Genomic DNA, 13514 nt, shown 5'->3' with positions numbered 1-13514 from the left:
TCAGGTAAACAATCACTGTACCTCGGGCTCTGAACTCTGTACTTCGACATGAAGTGATAAATAAACCATATGTGATTAAAACCATGTTCTCAGTTCTCAATTACCACAAATCAAATGTAGTTATTATTGGGTCATTTTTAAAATTTCTCATTTAAAAATTTTTTTTAATCAATAAACCGCTGACACTAAATATAACAGAAGTGGGTTACAAAATGGATGCAGCTTTGTCTAGTTTGATTACTTTGGATGGAATATTATGATTTGCTTTACTTAATAAATTGATGAAATGAAGCTTGGTGGGAAATGAGGGTGTCACTATGAATGATGAATTGTCGGCCCTGACTTTTTAAAAGTAGGCCTTGACTTTTTTAAAAAAGTTTCCTTTTACTGTTGCAGCATAAATCTTGTTGCACTTTTCTATTCTATCTAATTCTGGAGGGCTTTAACAAACACTTGAAGTATAATTTTGGAATCCAGGCAACAGATAAAGATGTAGAAATGTAAGGGGGGGGGGGGGTATTTTGTAGTCACTGAACATTGGAGCTAAAATCCAATGTTCATACCATTATATAAATATGAGATGCTGTTCCTCCAGTTTGTATGTGGCCTCGTACTGGCCATGGAGGAGGCCCAGGACAGAAAGGGAGTACTTTGCATTAGTATCTGTGGAAAATGGTGAGATCAATGCATATGCGAGGGCAGTTTGTGATCATGAAGGAGGCAGTGTTAGCAGCAGGAGTCTTAGGAAGCCTGGTGTCATCTATCCCAGTTTATTAAGCGAGGTGAAAGCAGAGTTTATAGGGTCCTTGAAGATAGATGCAGGCAAAGTCCCAGAGGACTGGATAATAGCCAGTTGTTTCTTTGTTTAAGAAGGGAAGTAGAGATAATCCTGGGAATTGCAGGCCTCATGTCAGTGGTAGGGAAACTATTGGTGAGGATTCTTTGGGACTGAATTTACTCCATTTGGAAAGGAATGGGCTAATTGGGGACAGTCAACATGGCTTTCTATGCAGTAGGTCATGTTGTACTAACTTTATTGAGTTTATTGAAGTGTCAAGGTGATCGATGAAGTTAAGGGCGATGGATCCTGTAAACATGGATTTTAATAAAATATTTAAACCAAGTTCTGATTGATCCAGGAGATTAACATGCACTGGATTCATGGTGAATAGGTTGTATAGATTCAGAACTGGCTTACTCATTGAAAGCAAAGGGATGTGGTGGAATGATATTGTTGTGGCTGGAGGTCTGTGCCCAGTGGTGGTCCACAGAGATCTGTGCTCTGACCTCTGTTTGTGATGTATATAAATTACATTTGACATAAATATAGATGGGTTGGTTCGTATAAAGTATACAGCAGAATGTGGACAGGGAAATAGCAAATGGAGTTTAATCTGAGCAAATGTGAGGTGTTGCACTTTAAGAGGTAAGAAAGATTACGGTTAAGGACAAGACCCTTAAAAGTACCTACTAACCTCATCTAATGCATCCGATATTCCTGATGTACATGTGCGAGACCAAGTGCAGACTCACTGAGCGTTTTGCCAAACACTTGTGCTTGGTCCACCAAGGTCTTCTGGATCTCTGGGTGCTAACCATTACAACTCCCCTTCCCATTCTGTCCTTTCTGTTATGTCTAGCACCTCATATTCAGCTTGGGTAGCTTAGAACCTTATTATACGAATGTTGAATTCTCCAATTTTACGTAACCCTTGCAACCTTCCCCCTTACCTGGACTCTCGTGTATTTCTCCCCTTCCCCCTCATCTCATTCCTTCCTCTGACTTCACAATTTGCAATTCTTCAATCCATTTGCCTCTCAGACTTGGTTTCAATCTCTGGCCTTTGTTCCAACCATCTGCCTACCAAAACCCCCTTTGCCTGGCATTATTTGTCCTGCCTCTCGCTTTCTTTCTTCCACCCCCTCCCCACTATTGGTCTAAAGAAAGGTTCCAACTCGAAACATCATCTATCCATATTCTCCAGAGGTGCTGCCTGACCTGCTGAGTTACTCCAGCACGTGCCCTTTATCCTTAAAAGCATTGATGTGCAGATGGATATGCTGGTCAATGTTCATAACTCCCTGAAATTAGCAACACAAGAAGATAATGGCAAGGTGCATGGTATACTCACCTTTATTGGTCAGTGCATTGAGTATAAGTTGAGAAGTCATGACACAGCTCTATAAGACTTTGGTCAAGTCGCATTTGGAGTATTGCATGCTGTTCTGGTCACCTCATTACAGAAACTGTAGAGGCTTTGGAGAGGGTGCAGAAGAGATTGACTGGAATGCTGCCTTGATAAGGGAGTATTACTGCAAGGAAAGGTTGGATAAACTTGGATTGTTTTTTTCTGGAGCCAGAGTTTGAGCATAGACCTGATGGAAGTGTCGAACTCACTGACTTCATAAATTTCACCACTAATTTCCATCCTGCTCTTAAATATACTTCGACCATCTCCGACATCTCCCTACCGTTTCTAGATCTCACCATCTCCATTACAGGAGACAGACTAGTGACTGGCATCTACTACAAACCTACTGACTCCTACAGCTATCTTGACTACACTTCTTCCCACCCTCTTTGCTGTAAAAACTTTATCCCCTACTCCCAATTCCTCCGTCTATGCCGCATCTGCATCCAGGATGAGGTTTCAGACTCGGGCATCAGAGATGTCCTCATTCTTTAGGAAACGAGGGTTCCCCTCTTCCATTCTAGATAAGGCTCTCACTGGGGTCTCCTCTATCCCGCAGCTCTGCTCTTGCTCCCCCTCTCCCTATTCGTAACAAGGATAAGAGTCCCCCTTGTTCTCACCTTCCACTCCATCAGCCGTCGTATACAACAAATTATCCTCCAACATTTCCGTCACCTCCAACGGGATCCCACTTCTGGCCACATCTTCCCATCTCCACCCCTTTCTGCTTTCTGCAGAGACCATTCCCTCCGTAACCCCCTGGTCCACTTGTCCCTTCGCACCCAAACCACCCCCTCCCCAAGTACTTTCCCCTGGAACCGCAGGAGATGCAACACCCGTCCCATTACCTCCCCCCTCGACTCCATCCAATGACCCAAACAGTCTTTCCAGGTGAGGCAGAGGTTCACCTCCATCTCCTCCAACCTCGTCTATTGTATCCGCTGTTCCAGATGTCAACTTCTCTACATCGGCGAGACCAAACGCAGGTTCGGCGATCGTTTCGCTCAACACCTTCGCTCAGTCCGCCTTAACCAACCTGATCTCCCGTTGGCTCAGCACTTCAGGTCCCCCTCTCACTCCCAGTCTGACCTTTCTGTCATGGGCCTCCTCCATTGTCATAGTGAGGCCCAGCACAAATTGGAAGAACAGCATCTCATATTTCACTTGGGCAGTTTACACCCCAGCAGTATGAACATTGACTTCTCCAACTTCAGATAGTTCCTCTGTTCCTCTTTCTCCTCCCCCTTCCCAGTTCTCCCACTGTCTTCCTGTCTCCTACTACATCCTATCTTTGTCCCGCCCCCTCCCTTGACATCAATCTGAAGAAGGGTCTCGATCTGAAACGTCACCCATTCCTTCTCTCCTGAGATGTTGCCTGACCCACTGAGTTACCCCAGCATTTTGTGTCTACCTTCAATTTGAACCAGCATCTGCAGTTATTTTCCTATACACCTGATGGAAGTGTATAACATTGAGAGGCATAAATGGGGTAGATAGTCAGAACCTTTCCCAACCCATGCTTTTAGTTTTAGTTGAAATTTTTTAGTTGATGGGTTGTTTGGCAAACAACATGAGTTCGAAATTCAGAGTAGTCCAAGAATGTTTGGTTAGATGTAGTTACAATTTGTATAGGACTAGCAGCGAGGGGGGAGGGGGGGGGGGGGGGGGGGGGGAGGAGAGGAGGGGTGTCACCTTAGACTTGATGTAATGATTGTACAATTGTTGGACAAGCCATGGGGAGGATCTTTTCTACGTGGTATGATTGACTGATAACTATTGTAAAGGATAGATTCATCAGAATGATTCAGTGTTAGGAAACTATTGTTATGAGGCAATAAAATGCAAGGATAAAGTACCAAAGCCGGGAACAGATTCTAAAACTGAAAATTGAATAAATGAAGCTAGGGAATATGCAGATATTTGGAGATAATGGAATATAAAAGTCAAACTTGTTTGTTTTAGTAAAGAGCTGGCAGGAACAATTGACTCAATGGCACCATGCAAAGTGGTAAATTCTTTAAAGCTATGGGTATTGACAGGAAGCTGAAAAGCTAAGTTGATTGAAACTCCAGGAAGGAGGTGAATGCACTTGCAACTATATAATAACTTATCACATATCAAGTTGCATCAAAGTATCTCGCAACCAATGAATTGCTATTTGAAATACAGTGACGTATGTTTGTAAACACTACAGGCAATTTTGCCACACCAAGATACCACAATCAACAAATGAGTAAGTGGGACTGGAGCTAATTTGTTGCTGTGGTTTTAGAACTTGAATTTAAAGCATGTGGTAAACACAGTGGAAGGGGTGAGCAATCAAAACTATGATTTTATATGGTTGAAACTTGTAAGTTTGTTTTGAAGTTTAGAATAAGTGGGAGAACATCAAATCATCCTCTTTGTGGATCTTGCTATCTTTGCATCAATTTCTCCACAGATCTAACTGATCTGTTTTCCTTTTAATTTGTTTTAAATTTCAAAAATTCTGTTTTTGAAGGACACCCCCCACCCATAAAAAACTAGATGATGGAAATCTGAAATAAAAATGGAAAATGCTGGAAACGTTTAGCAAGTCAAAGTGTATCAGTGGAAAGAGAGAAAAAAATAAGATCAAAGACTGTCAGAACTGGGGACGAGGGAATGCAGTTAACTTGAAATAGCAAAGAAGGTGTTGGTGGGACAAAGGGAATGTCTCTGATAGGGTGAGGTCAGGATTACCATGGGGATAAATTGTGGAGGTCATCCAGTTGATTTGATAAAAGCAGTTAGAGGGTGAGAATATAAAGAAAAGCATATAAAACTGAAATGCAGGGCTACAGTTCATAGCCAGCAAGCTAGTTGTACTAATAAAGATGGGAAAAAGCCTAACCAATATCATAAATGGGCGAATTGCTGCAGAAATTGCCTTTTTTGGTCCAGAGCAGGAGAGTTATTTAAAGTTGTAGAATTTTATGTCAAGTCTGAAGGCTGTAAAAATTCTCTAAATAAGAAGTGATGCCTTTTCCCAAACTGGGTGAATGTGAAATACTAAGTAACCTAATTTGACGAGGGTAGTGGGTAATAATACTGACTTAAAAATAAATAATTGTTGCTCAAATATGATTTGAAATGCATAAACTGCCTTGGATTAGGAGTTTCTTAATTCCCTCTATTTTCCTTGGTTACAAGCAATTTAATACCCCTACATGATAAAATATCACCTGTCGCATCGAACCCAGCAGTGTAATTCCCAACTTTGTTCAGTGAATGTATTCCTCTGTCTTTATTGCCTTTTGCTAATGTGGACCTTCTGGATTTCCCTTTGTAGGTTCTGACAGTTTCCCTCGTGGTGTCTGTGTGGAGAAGGCCACACACACTCCTGTACAACGACGGCTTTTGCTTGCGTTTTCCAGTGTTTCTTCTGTCAGAGAGTGCACCAGGCCTGTAACTCTTCGACTGCCAGCCCTGAGCTCAGCAGCGAAGAACATCCGTTGGAAATGGTGAAGATGACAAAATCAAAAACCTTCCAGGCTTATCTGCCAAACTGCCACCGGACATACAGCTGCATTCACTGTCGAGCTCATCTTGCAAATCATGATGAATTAATTTCTAAGGTAAGTAGCAGCTGGGGGAAAGTAGAGGTTTAACGGGGGGCTTTTTTCTAATGTTGTGCTTGTAAATCCATGGATTTTTGGATGTCCCTGCTAGTAAGTAGAAAGGCTAAGCCTTCCATTTCAACTTTAATCAATGCTGAGTGAGCTAATTGTAGTCTAGCAAACTACCAGAGAATATTTCAATGTATTTGGCAGGAACTCAAATCATCTGAGCTCTTAGATTATAATGACTTTTGATGGAATGGACAAGAAGCAACTATTTTATTGGCAGGAGAGTAAGTTGTTACAGATTTAAAACAAATGAACCAGAGTGAATTAGGCAAAACGTTTTGAAACAGAAGGATAATGTGTTCTAGAATGTCTCCAAGTGTGATAAATGCAGGGAAAATTGTACTAGTTGGATAGCTAGATTTACCATAGGCATAACACACTAGCAACATAAGAAATACAATAAGGGGGAGGCTCTGCCAATTATCAAGATTGTGATCTTTACCTCTAGCATTTTTCTATCACTAGTCCACTACCTTCACTCTTAATTTTCAAAAATCGACCAATCTTATTTTTGAAGAAACGTCACAACTGTGTCTTCAAAGCTATTTAGAGTGGAGTATTCCAAGTTTCATAAATTTCGCCTCTGACCAAAAATGCCATGTCGCTTATTCTGAATCAGAGCCCTCTGTTCCTAGACTCAGCAGGGGATATATCTTCCCCAAGACCTGTACAGTTGCAATAAAACTTCCCTATTTTTGTATTCAAATCCTCTTGTTATAAATGTTACCATATCATTTGCCATTTTAATTACATGCTGCATCTCCATGTGGCTTTTGGCAACTTATGTAGAAGTGCACCTGTTTCCCTTTTGACAGTTAATCCTATCTAAACTCCATTTAAGCGGTGCACGGTGGCACAGGTAATAGTGCTGTTGCCTTGCAGCACCAGTGACACAAGTTAAATCCTGACTTCTGTGTAAACTCCACACAGACAGCACCACTCTCTCTGGCAATAATGGTTTCCTTCAGGTGCTTTTGTTTCCTCCCATATCCTAAAGATGTGTTGGTTGCTAGGTTAATTGGCCACTTTAAATTGCTCCTAAAATGGTAAAATCTTGGGAGCATTGATAAGAATGTGGGAAAAATAAAATGGCTTGGGATAGGAAAGATGTAAAAGTGGTTGTTGGCATGAACTTGTTGGGCAGAAAGGTCTGTATCAGTGTTCTCTCTGAATATCTGGTTTCGATGGCTCGTATACTTGGATAACTTGGTGGTTTTGGAGATAATCACTTGCCTGACAGGAGGTGGATTTGGGTAATGCATCAGAATTTGAGTAGGACCTCAACACTGGACCTCTTTAAAAGGAAGTAGGGTTGGTTTTGGAGGGCTATAATAATTCTCGAGCAATAACATTAATGACCGACCGACCTTGAGTTTATTGCTCACAAGTGGTTTTTTTTTCAATTGCTTGCTACTAGCAGACCTCCCAACCCTTCCGAATTTGGCGGATAGTTTCCGCTTTCTTATATCATTTCCGCCATTCCGATTTCACCTCACATTTTTCCGCAAAACACATGCCTCGCCTCTTGCCTCGCCTTGCCCGGCCGTGCCGCTGTAATCTCCTCACCTCGCCGCTGATATCGCCTCGCCGCTGTACTCGCCTCGCAGCTAGCCTGGCCCGGTGGCCCGGCCTCGCCGCTGTACTCGCCTCACCTCGCCGCTGGTTCGGCCTTGCCGCTAGCCTCGCCTCACCTCGCCACTCACCTTGTCGCTGGCCCGGCCTCGTCTCGCCTTTCACCGCTGACCCTGCCTCACCATACCGCTCGCCTCGCCCAGCCTTGCCGCTGGCCTTGCCTCTACCTCCGCTACATCGACGACTGCATTGGTGCTACCTCTTGTACCCATGCAGAACTCATTAACTTCATACACTTCACCTCCAATTTCCATCCTGCCCTTAAATATACCTGGACTATCTCCGACATCTCCCTCCCGTTTCTGGACCTCACCATCTCCATCACAGGAGACAGACTAGTGACGGATATTTACTATAAACCCACTGACTCGCACAGCTATCTGGACTACACTTCTTCCCACCCGGTCCCCTGCAAAAAGTCTATCCCCTACTCCCAATTCCTCCGTCTACGCCGCATCTGCGCCCGGGATGAGGTGTTTCACACTAGGGCTTCAGAGATGTCCTCGTTCTTCAGGAAACGGGGCTTCCCCTCCTCCATTATAGATGAGGCTCTCACTAGAGTCTCTTCTACATCCCGCAGCTCCACTCTTGCTCCCCCTCCCCCCACTCGCAACAAGGACAGAATCCCCCTCGTTCTCACCTTCCACCCCACCAGCCAGCGGATCCAACAAATTATCCACCAACATTTCCGTCACCTACAACGGGACCCCACCACTGGCCATATCTTCCCCTCCCCTCTCTGCGTTCCGCAGAGACCATTCCCTCCGTAACTCCCTGGTCCACTCGTCCCTTCCTACCCAAACCACCCCAACCCCTGATGCAACACCTGTCCCTTTACCTCCCCCCTCAACTCCATCCAAGGACCCAAACAGTCTTTCCAGGTGAGACAAAGGTTCACCTGCACCTCCTCCAACCTCATCTATTGCATCCGCTGCTCTAGATGTCAACTTATTTACATCGGCGAAATCAAGCGCAAGCTCGGCGATCGCTTCGCTGAACACCTGCGCTCGGTCCGCATTAACCAGGCTGATCTCCCGGTGGCCGAGCACTTCAACTCCCCCTCCCATTCCCAGTCTGACCTTTCTGTCATGGGCCTCCTCCAGTGCCATAGTGAGGCCCACCGGAAATTGGAGGAACAGCACCTCGTATTTCGCCTGAGCAGTTTGTTGCCCAGTGGTATGAACATCGACTTCTCCAACTTTAGATAGTTCCTCTGTCCCTCCCGTCCTCTCCTCCTTCCCAGATCTCCCTCTATCTTCCTGTCTCCACCTATATCCTTCCTTTGTCCCGCCCCCCTGACATCAGTCTGAAGAAGGGTCTCGACCCGAAACGTCACCCATTCCTTCTGTCCCGAGTTGCTGCCTGACCTGCTGAGTTACTCCAGCATTTTGTGAATAAATACCTTCGATTTGTACCAGCATCTGCAGTTATCTTCTTATAGCCTTTCACAAGGGAACAGGTTCAAGGATCTGACTAGTAGAACAGAAAAAGGCACACTCGTTCGTTAAATTACAAATCAGTTTTATTGGCACGAGAGATCAAAAACCATACTTATCTCGGCATGTGCGGGGGCCCGTCTTCGATCTGCACATCTCCCTCTCTCTCGGCCTCCGTCCATGACGCTGATCGCAACCCAGCCAGTCGGTGAACCCCTCTCGTCAAGAACTACCTGATGGTTTATCGGCGCAGGCCTTTATACAGGCAGAAATAACTGCCAGTAACTGGCCAATAGTGCTGTTCCCAAATTCAAATTGCAACCAATGGCAGGGGGCTGCATCTGAGCAAGCCCCCTAACCCCCTTGGAAACAAAGCGCTATCAGCTGCAGACCTGGCGCACAAGGTAATACACACAGTGCAATCAGCTGCAGACGTGACGCGTAAAGCAATACACACAGCGCTACAGACTTGGCGTGCAAAGGTAATACACACAGTGCTACAGACTTGGCGCACAAAGTTTTAAACAGAGCGCTGTCAGCGTCGTGCGTGGGAATTTAAACAAATTGCTGTCGGCTGCAGTGCTATGGTTCTAAATATAGCGCTACTGGCCACAGTGCTATGGGCTTTAAACATAGCGCTATGAACTTTAAACATAGCACTATGGGTCCCAGACTGTTAGGACTCAGGCATTGTTATATGAGAATTTTGCCCTATGGTTGGCTGGACAATCATCAGCAATACCTAACTTTTAAAGGACCTGAAATTAAGGGTGGTCCAGTGGCGCAAAGGTAGAGTTGCTGACTTACAGCGCCAGAGACCCAAGTTCGATCCTTACCTTGTATGCTGTCTGTACATTCTCCCTGTGGTCGTGTGGGTATTCTCCAGGTGCTTCGGTTTCCTCGCACACTCCCACACTCCCAGGTTTGCAGGCTTCTGTAAGTTGTAAATTGTTTCTAGTGCATAGGATTGTGCTAGTGTACGGGGTATTGCTGGTTGGTGTGGACTTGATGTGCTGAAGGGCCTGTTTCCATGCTGTATTGCTGAAGTCTAAAGTCAAATCTACCCATGAAGTTGACCAGTTGTTGCATTATGCTTCAGTGGGGGGGGGGGGGGGTCCTGATGCAGAGAGCAGGAGATTGTTGGCACAGGAAATTTTGGCTCATGATACTGTGATGGAAAGGCACTTGCTTTCAGCTGCAGCCTTTCCTTCGGTATCATTTTGTTTTTTGAGGCGGCTAATTTTGGAGCATAGTGATCAATACAAATAGCTGCTTCTCTGTTTATCATAATGCTAGGCTGCAGTGTGTTTAACTTGGAACATGCTTGGAGCTGGAAGAAGAATACCATCAACCCTTATTCCCACACCTTGTTGTCATCACTGTTATGTTGAAGGTGGAACGTCACTTAGAGGCTAACAAATGTTTGATTAGTTAAACTGATCTGTGTAGTTTGTATGGTGCTCTGTTCTAATCCCATGTCCATTAAATTCTAATCTAGTATCTGGTGAGGTTTGATTAAAAAATATATACTCTAGTCCCCATTTCTTCACAATATCAATTTAGAGCAACTGGAACACTAGTATTGATCTGAGTGAACTTCTTTGCTGGAGGAGATGCTGACAGAGACTTGGTTTCTCTCCTCTTAAAGGCTAAAATTTCTGCAGCTGAATATGGCAGATTGCCATACCAATTGAGAACTGAATTAATAAATAAAGTCGGCCTGTACTCTTGTACCGCTTCAAATTCCTGTTTACAGGAATTTTCTAAATGTTCCTAAATGTGCATGTTCCCAAAATTCTTAATATGTATTCTAGATATGAATATATTTCTGCTACAATCTACTGCACCTCCACTGGACAAATGGAGAGTGGATGTTCTTGTAACTCTCAGATTTAATCTCTGAAACTGGTCTGTCATTGGGTGAAACTGAGAGTGCCAACACATATATATTAGTTTTATATTCTCTTGTTCCCAAATAATTAGAGTTGCTTTCTTTACAGTGACTTGCATATTATTCAGATTAACTATAAAGTGTGTTATAGTAATTGGCATAAGTAGTGTTAAAATGCAGCAATATTCGGATGGAAAAACTGCTATATGCCTGCTTGACGAACCGATGAAGATGGTTAGCTGTCAAAACTCCTACCTGTAATGCTGCACTGTCAGGAGAGGTGTGGGTTTCCAATTGGTAATGGAAAAATTATGTAATTAAGCGATGATTTGTTCCTGGGTGACCCTTGTTCCCTCTTTTTTTGGCCAGGTTTTCAATAATAAATCTTGTAACAAACTGTTAACGGTAGATATATTTAAAAATATAGGGAATATAGTATATAATTCACAGCATTGAATGTTGTGTAATTGCAGTCGATCACTCTGGAGTTATAAAGCCATGCAGTAGACAAATGGCATCAGAAGCCGACTGTATCCATGCTAGCCATAAAATACCTATCAGTGCTAATCTCATTTCCTAGCACTCAGCCCATCACCTTCTCTGCTGTCGCATTTCAAGTGTCCATCTAACTAGTTTTGAAACAATATGGGAGTACCAGCATTTACCACCATTAGCAGTGAGTTCTAAATTTAAATTACTGCGGGTAAGAAAATTATTTCCCGCGTCTCCTTTAAATCTTGCACCCCTTAAACCAACCAATCTATTTATAGCCACTTCTGTGCAGCGTAAAGCTTCTCTCTAACCACACCCTTCAGCTTTGTATACCAATTAGGCTAACCTCCAACTTTCTCTCCTCAAAGCAAACTCTGCCTATCCACTCATTCTGGCACCATCCAAACATTCCACCCCAGGCAACTTCCTGACGTATCTCCTTTTGCTCCCTTCCAGTGTAATCTCGTCAATGCCGACCAAGATGTCGTGACGAAGCTAGTCCCACTTACCTGTTTTTGGTCCATATTCTTTCATCCATCAATCTACCTGTCAAAGTATTTTAAAAGTTGTTATTGTACCTGCCTCAACGACTTCCTTTGGCAGTTCATTTCATATGCCCCCCCCCCCCCCGAGTGGAAAAGGTGTCCATTGGGTTCCTATTAAATATTTCCCCTCGCACCTTAAACCACTAGTTCTTGTTTTCCTATAACCTAGAAAAATATTCTGTGCTTTCATCCTATCTATTCCCCTCACGATTTTATACACCTCTATTGGATTACCCCTTAGACCTCCTGCACTCCAATGAATAAAGTCCTAGCCTACACCAAGGTCCCTCTGTTGGTTGGTGGTATGTACTGTCCTACCATTGAAATATATTATCTTTATTACTCCTCAAAATACAAGAATTCATATTTTTCAGGATTAAATTCCATCTACCGTTTTGCTGTCCATCTTACCAACTCCTCAACATTGTTCAACAGTCAAAGATTACCTATTTCATTGTCCACAAAATCACCACCAATTAATGTGTTTTACAGCCTTGGTGCTTATTAGAATTAATGTTGTATTGTCTTACTGGCCTTGCCTGTCAGACTGGAGGAGCTGCACAAATTCATGTCTTCTATCCAGTATTTGACTCTTGTGTCCATTTTTGAAACAAACTCTACATCTCCCCTAACTTGCAATTACCCTGCATTTGTGTGATTAGTAATGCTGCACCACGGCTGCGGATTTCAATGTAACATTAGTCATCTGACATTTGATCCTAAAACCTGCATCGCACCACATTTTTCAAGTTTGGAAACAGTCTGTCAATTCAAATTGATTTCCAACTTCCAACCTGGAACTATTCAAGTAGTTAATTACAGGACAGTAAATTTGTCCCAATCCATATTAATGATACAATTGAAAAGAAGTGCAAAGCGAGGTGAAAAAACAAGCTATGAGAGAAACACAGTTGGCAGGGAGATGCACAAGTTAAGTAATTGGGCAAAGAAGTAGCAGGTGGCATGTAATGTGAGGAAAAATGAAGCCCTTCACCAGCAGAAGATTTGAACATCTGTGCTTCAGTGATAAGAAATTTGGAAATGCTGCAAAACAATGTAATCTCATCATGCTGATACTTAAAATGTAGAAAGCAAGCAATTTTAAATGGTATTAGACGGGTGTGCACCCATTGGGCGCAAATCTCTGCTCTGGGCGGTCCTGCGGGCGCGGCAACCCATGTTGGGTGGAAACCTCTTCTGCGGGCCCAGCAACCCTACCGATCCGTGGACCTGTTGCCAGGCGGGGTTGTGTTTCCCGGGTGCGAGGGGGGACAGGGAAGGGGAGAGGGAGCCATTCACTTCAGCCCTGTGCGTCCATCACGTCGGCCAGAGCGAGCCGTGGACCTGAAAGCTCTCCTGCAGTAGCCTGCGGCGATGGCCATCTTGTTGGACCCTTTTGGACCCTCTGCCGCCACGCTGCACCACGGGAGGAAAGTCAGGCGCGGGACATGCTGGGACGGGCGCCGATCCTCCCGCTGGTTCTCCGGGGGAGGGGGGGAGCGCATTTATTAAAGTTTATTAGGTAAATTGTTTTAAAAAAGTAACCAAAGTCGATTCATTGAGACCATGGTGGAATGGTGAGTAGGGTGGGCCGAAAATTGTCGCACTATCATGTACTGGGGTTTTTTCCGGATGAAAACTGCACATACGAGACAAACAAACATACAGGGGAAGGGAAC

The 13514-nt window shown here is 43.9% G+C and overlaps 1 protein-coding gene across 4 annotated transcripts in view; it reads left to right on the top strand.

Annotated features, from left to right (window-relative positions):
- Positions 1 to 13514, top strand: part of ypel1 (yippee-like 1) — a 79486-nt gene that overhangs the window by 16782 nt on the left and 49190 nt on the right. For all 4 annotated transcript variants that reach the window (XR_013548891.1, XR_013548892.1, XM_078421435.1 and 1 more), the window contains exon 2: positions 5503 to 5788. Coding sequence is in view for 2 of the 4 variants with exons in the window: in XM_078421435.1 (XP_078277561.1) it covers positions 5672 to 5788 (117 nt within the window). In the remaining 2 variants the exon portion in view is untranslated. The remainder of the gene's footprint in view (positions 1 to 5502; positions 5789 to 13514) is intronic.

The sequence above is a fragment of the Rhinoraja longicauda genome, chromosome 25, assembly GCF_053455715.1.
Source record: "Rhinoraja longicauda isolate Sanriku21f chromosome 25, sRhiLon1.1, whole genome shotgun sequence".
In the NCBI taxonomy this organism is placed as follows: Eukaryota; Metazoa; Chordata; class Chondrichthyes; order Rajiformes; family Arhynchobatidae; genus Rhinoraja; species Rhinoraja longicauda.
Note: the sequence above shows the minus strand (reverse complement) of the source record. Positions and strands in the feature narration are given on the sequence as shown.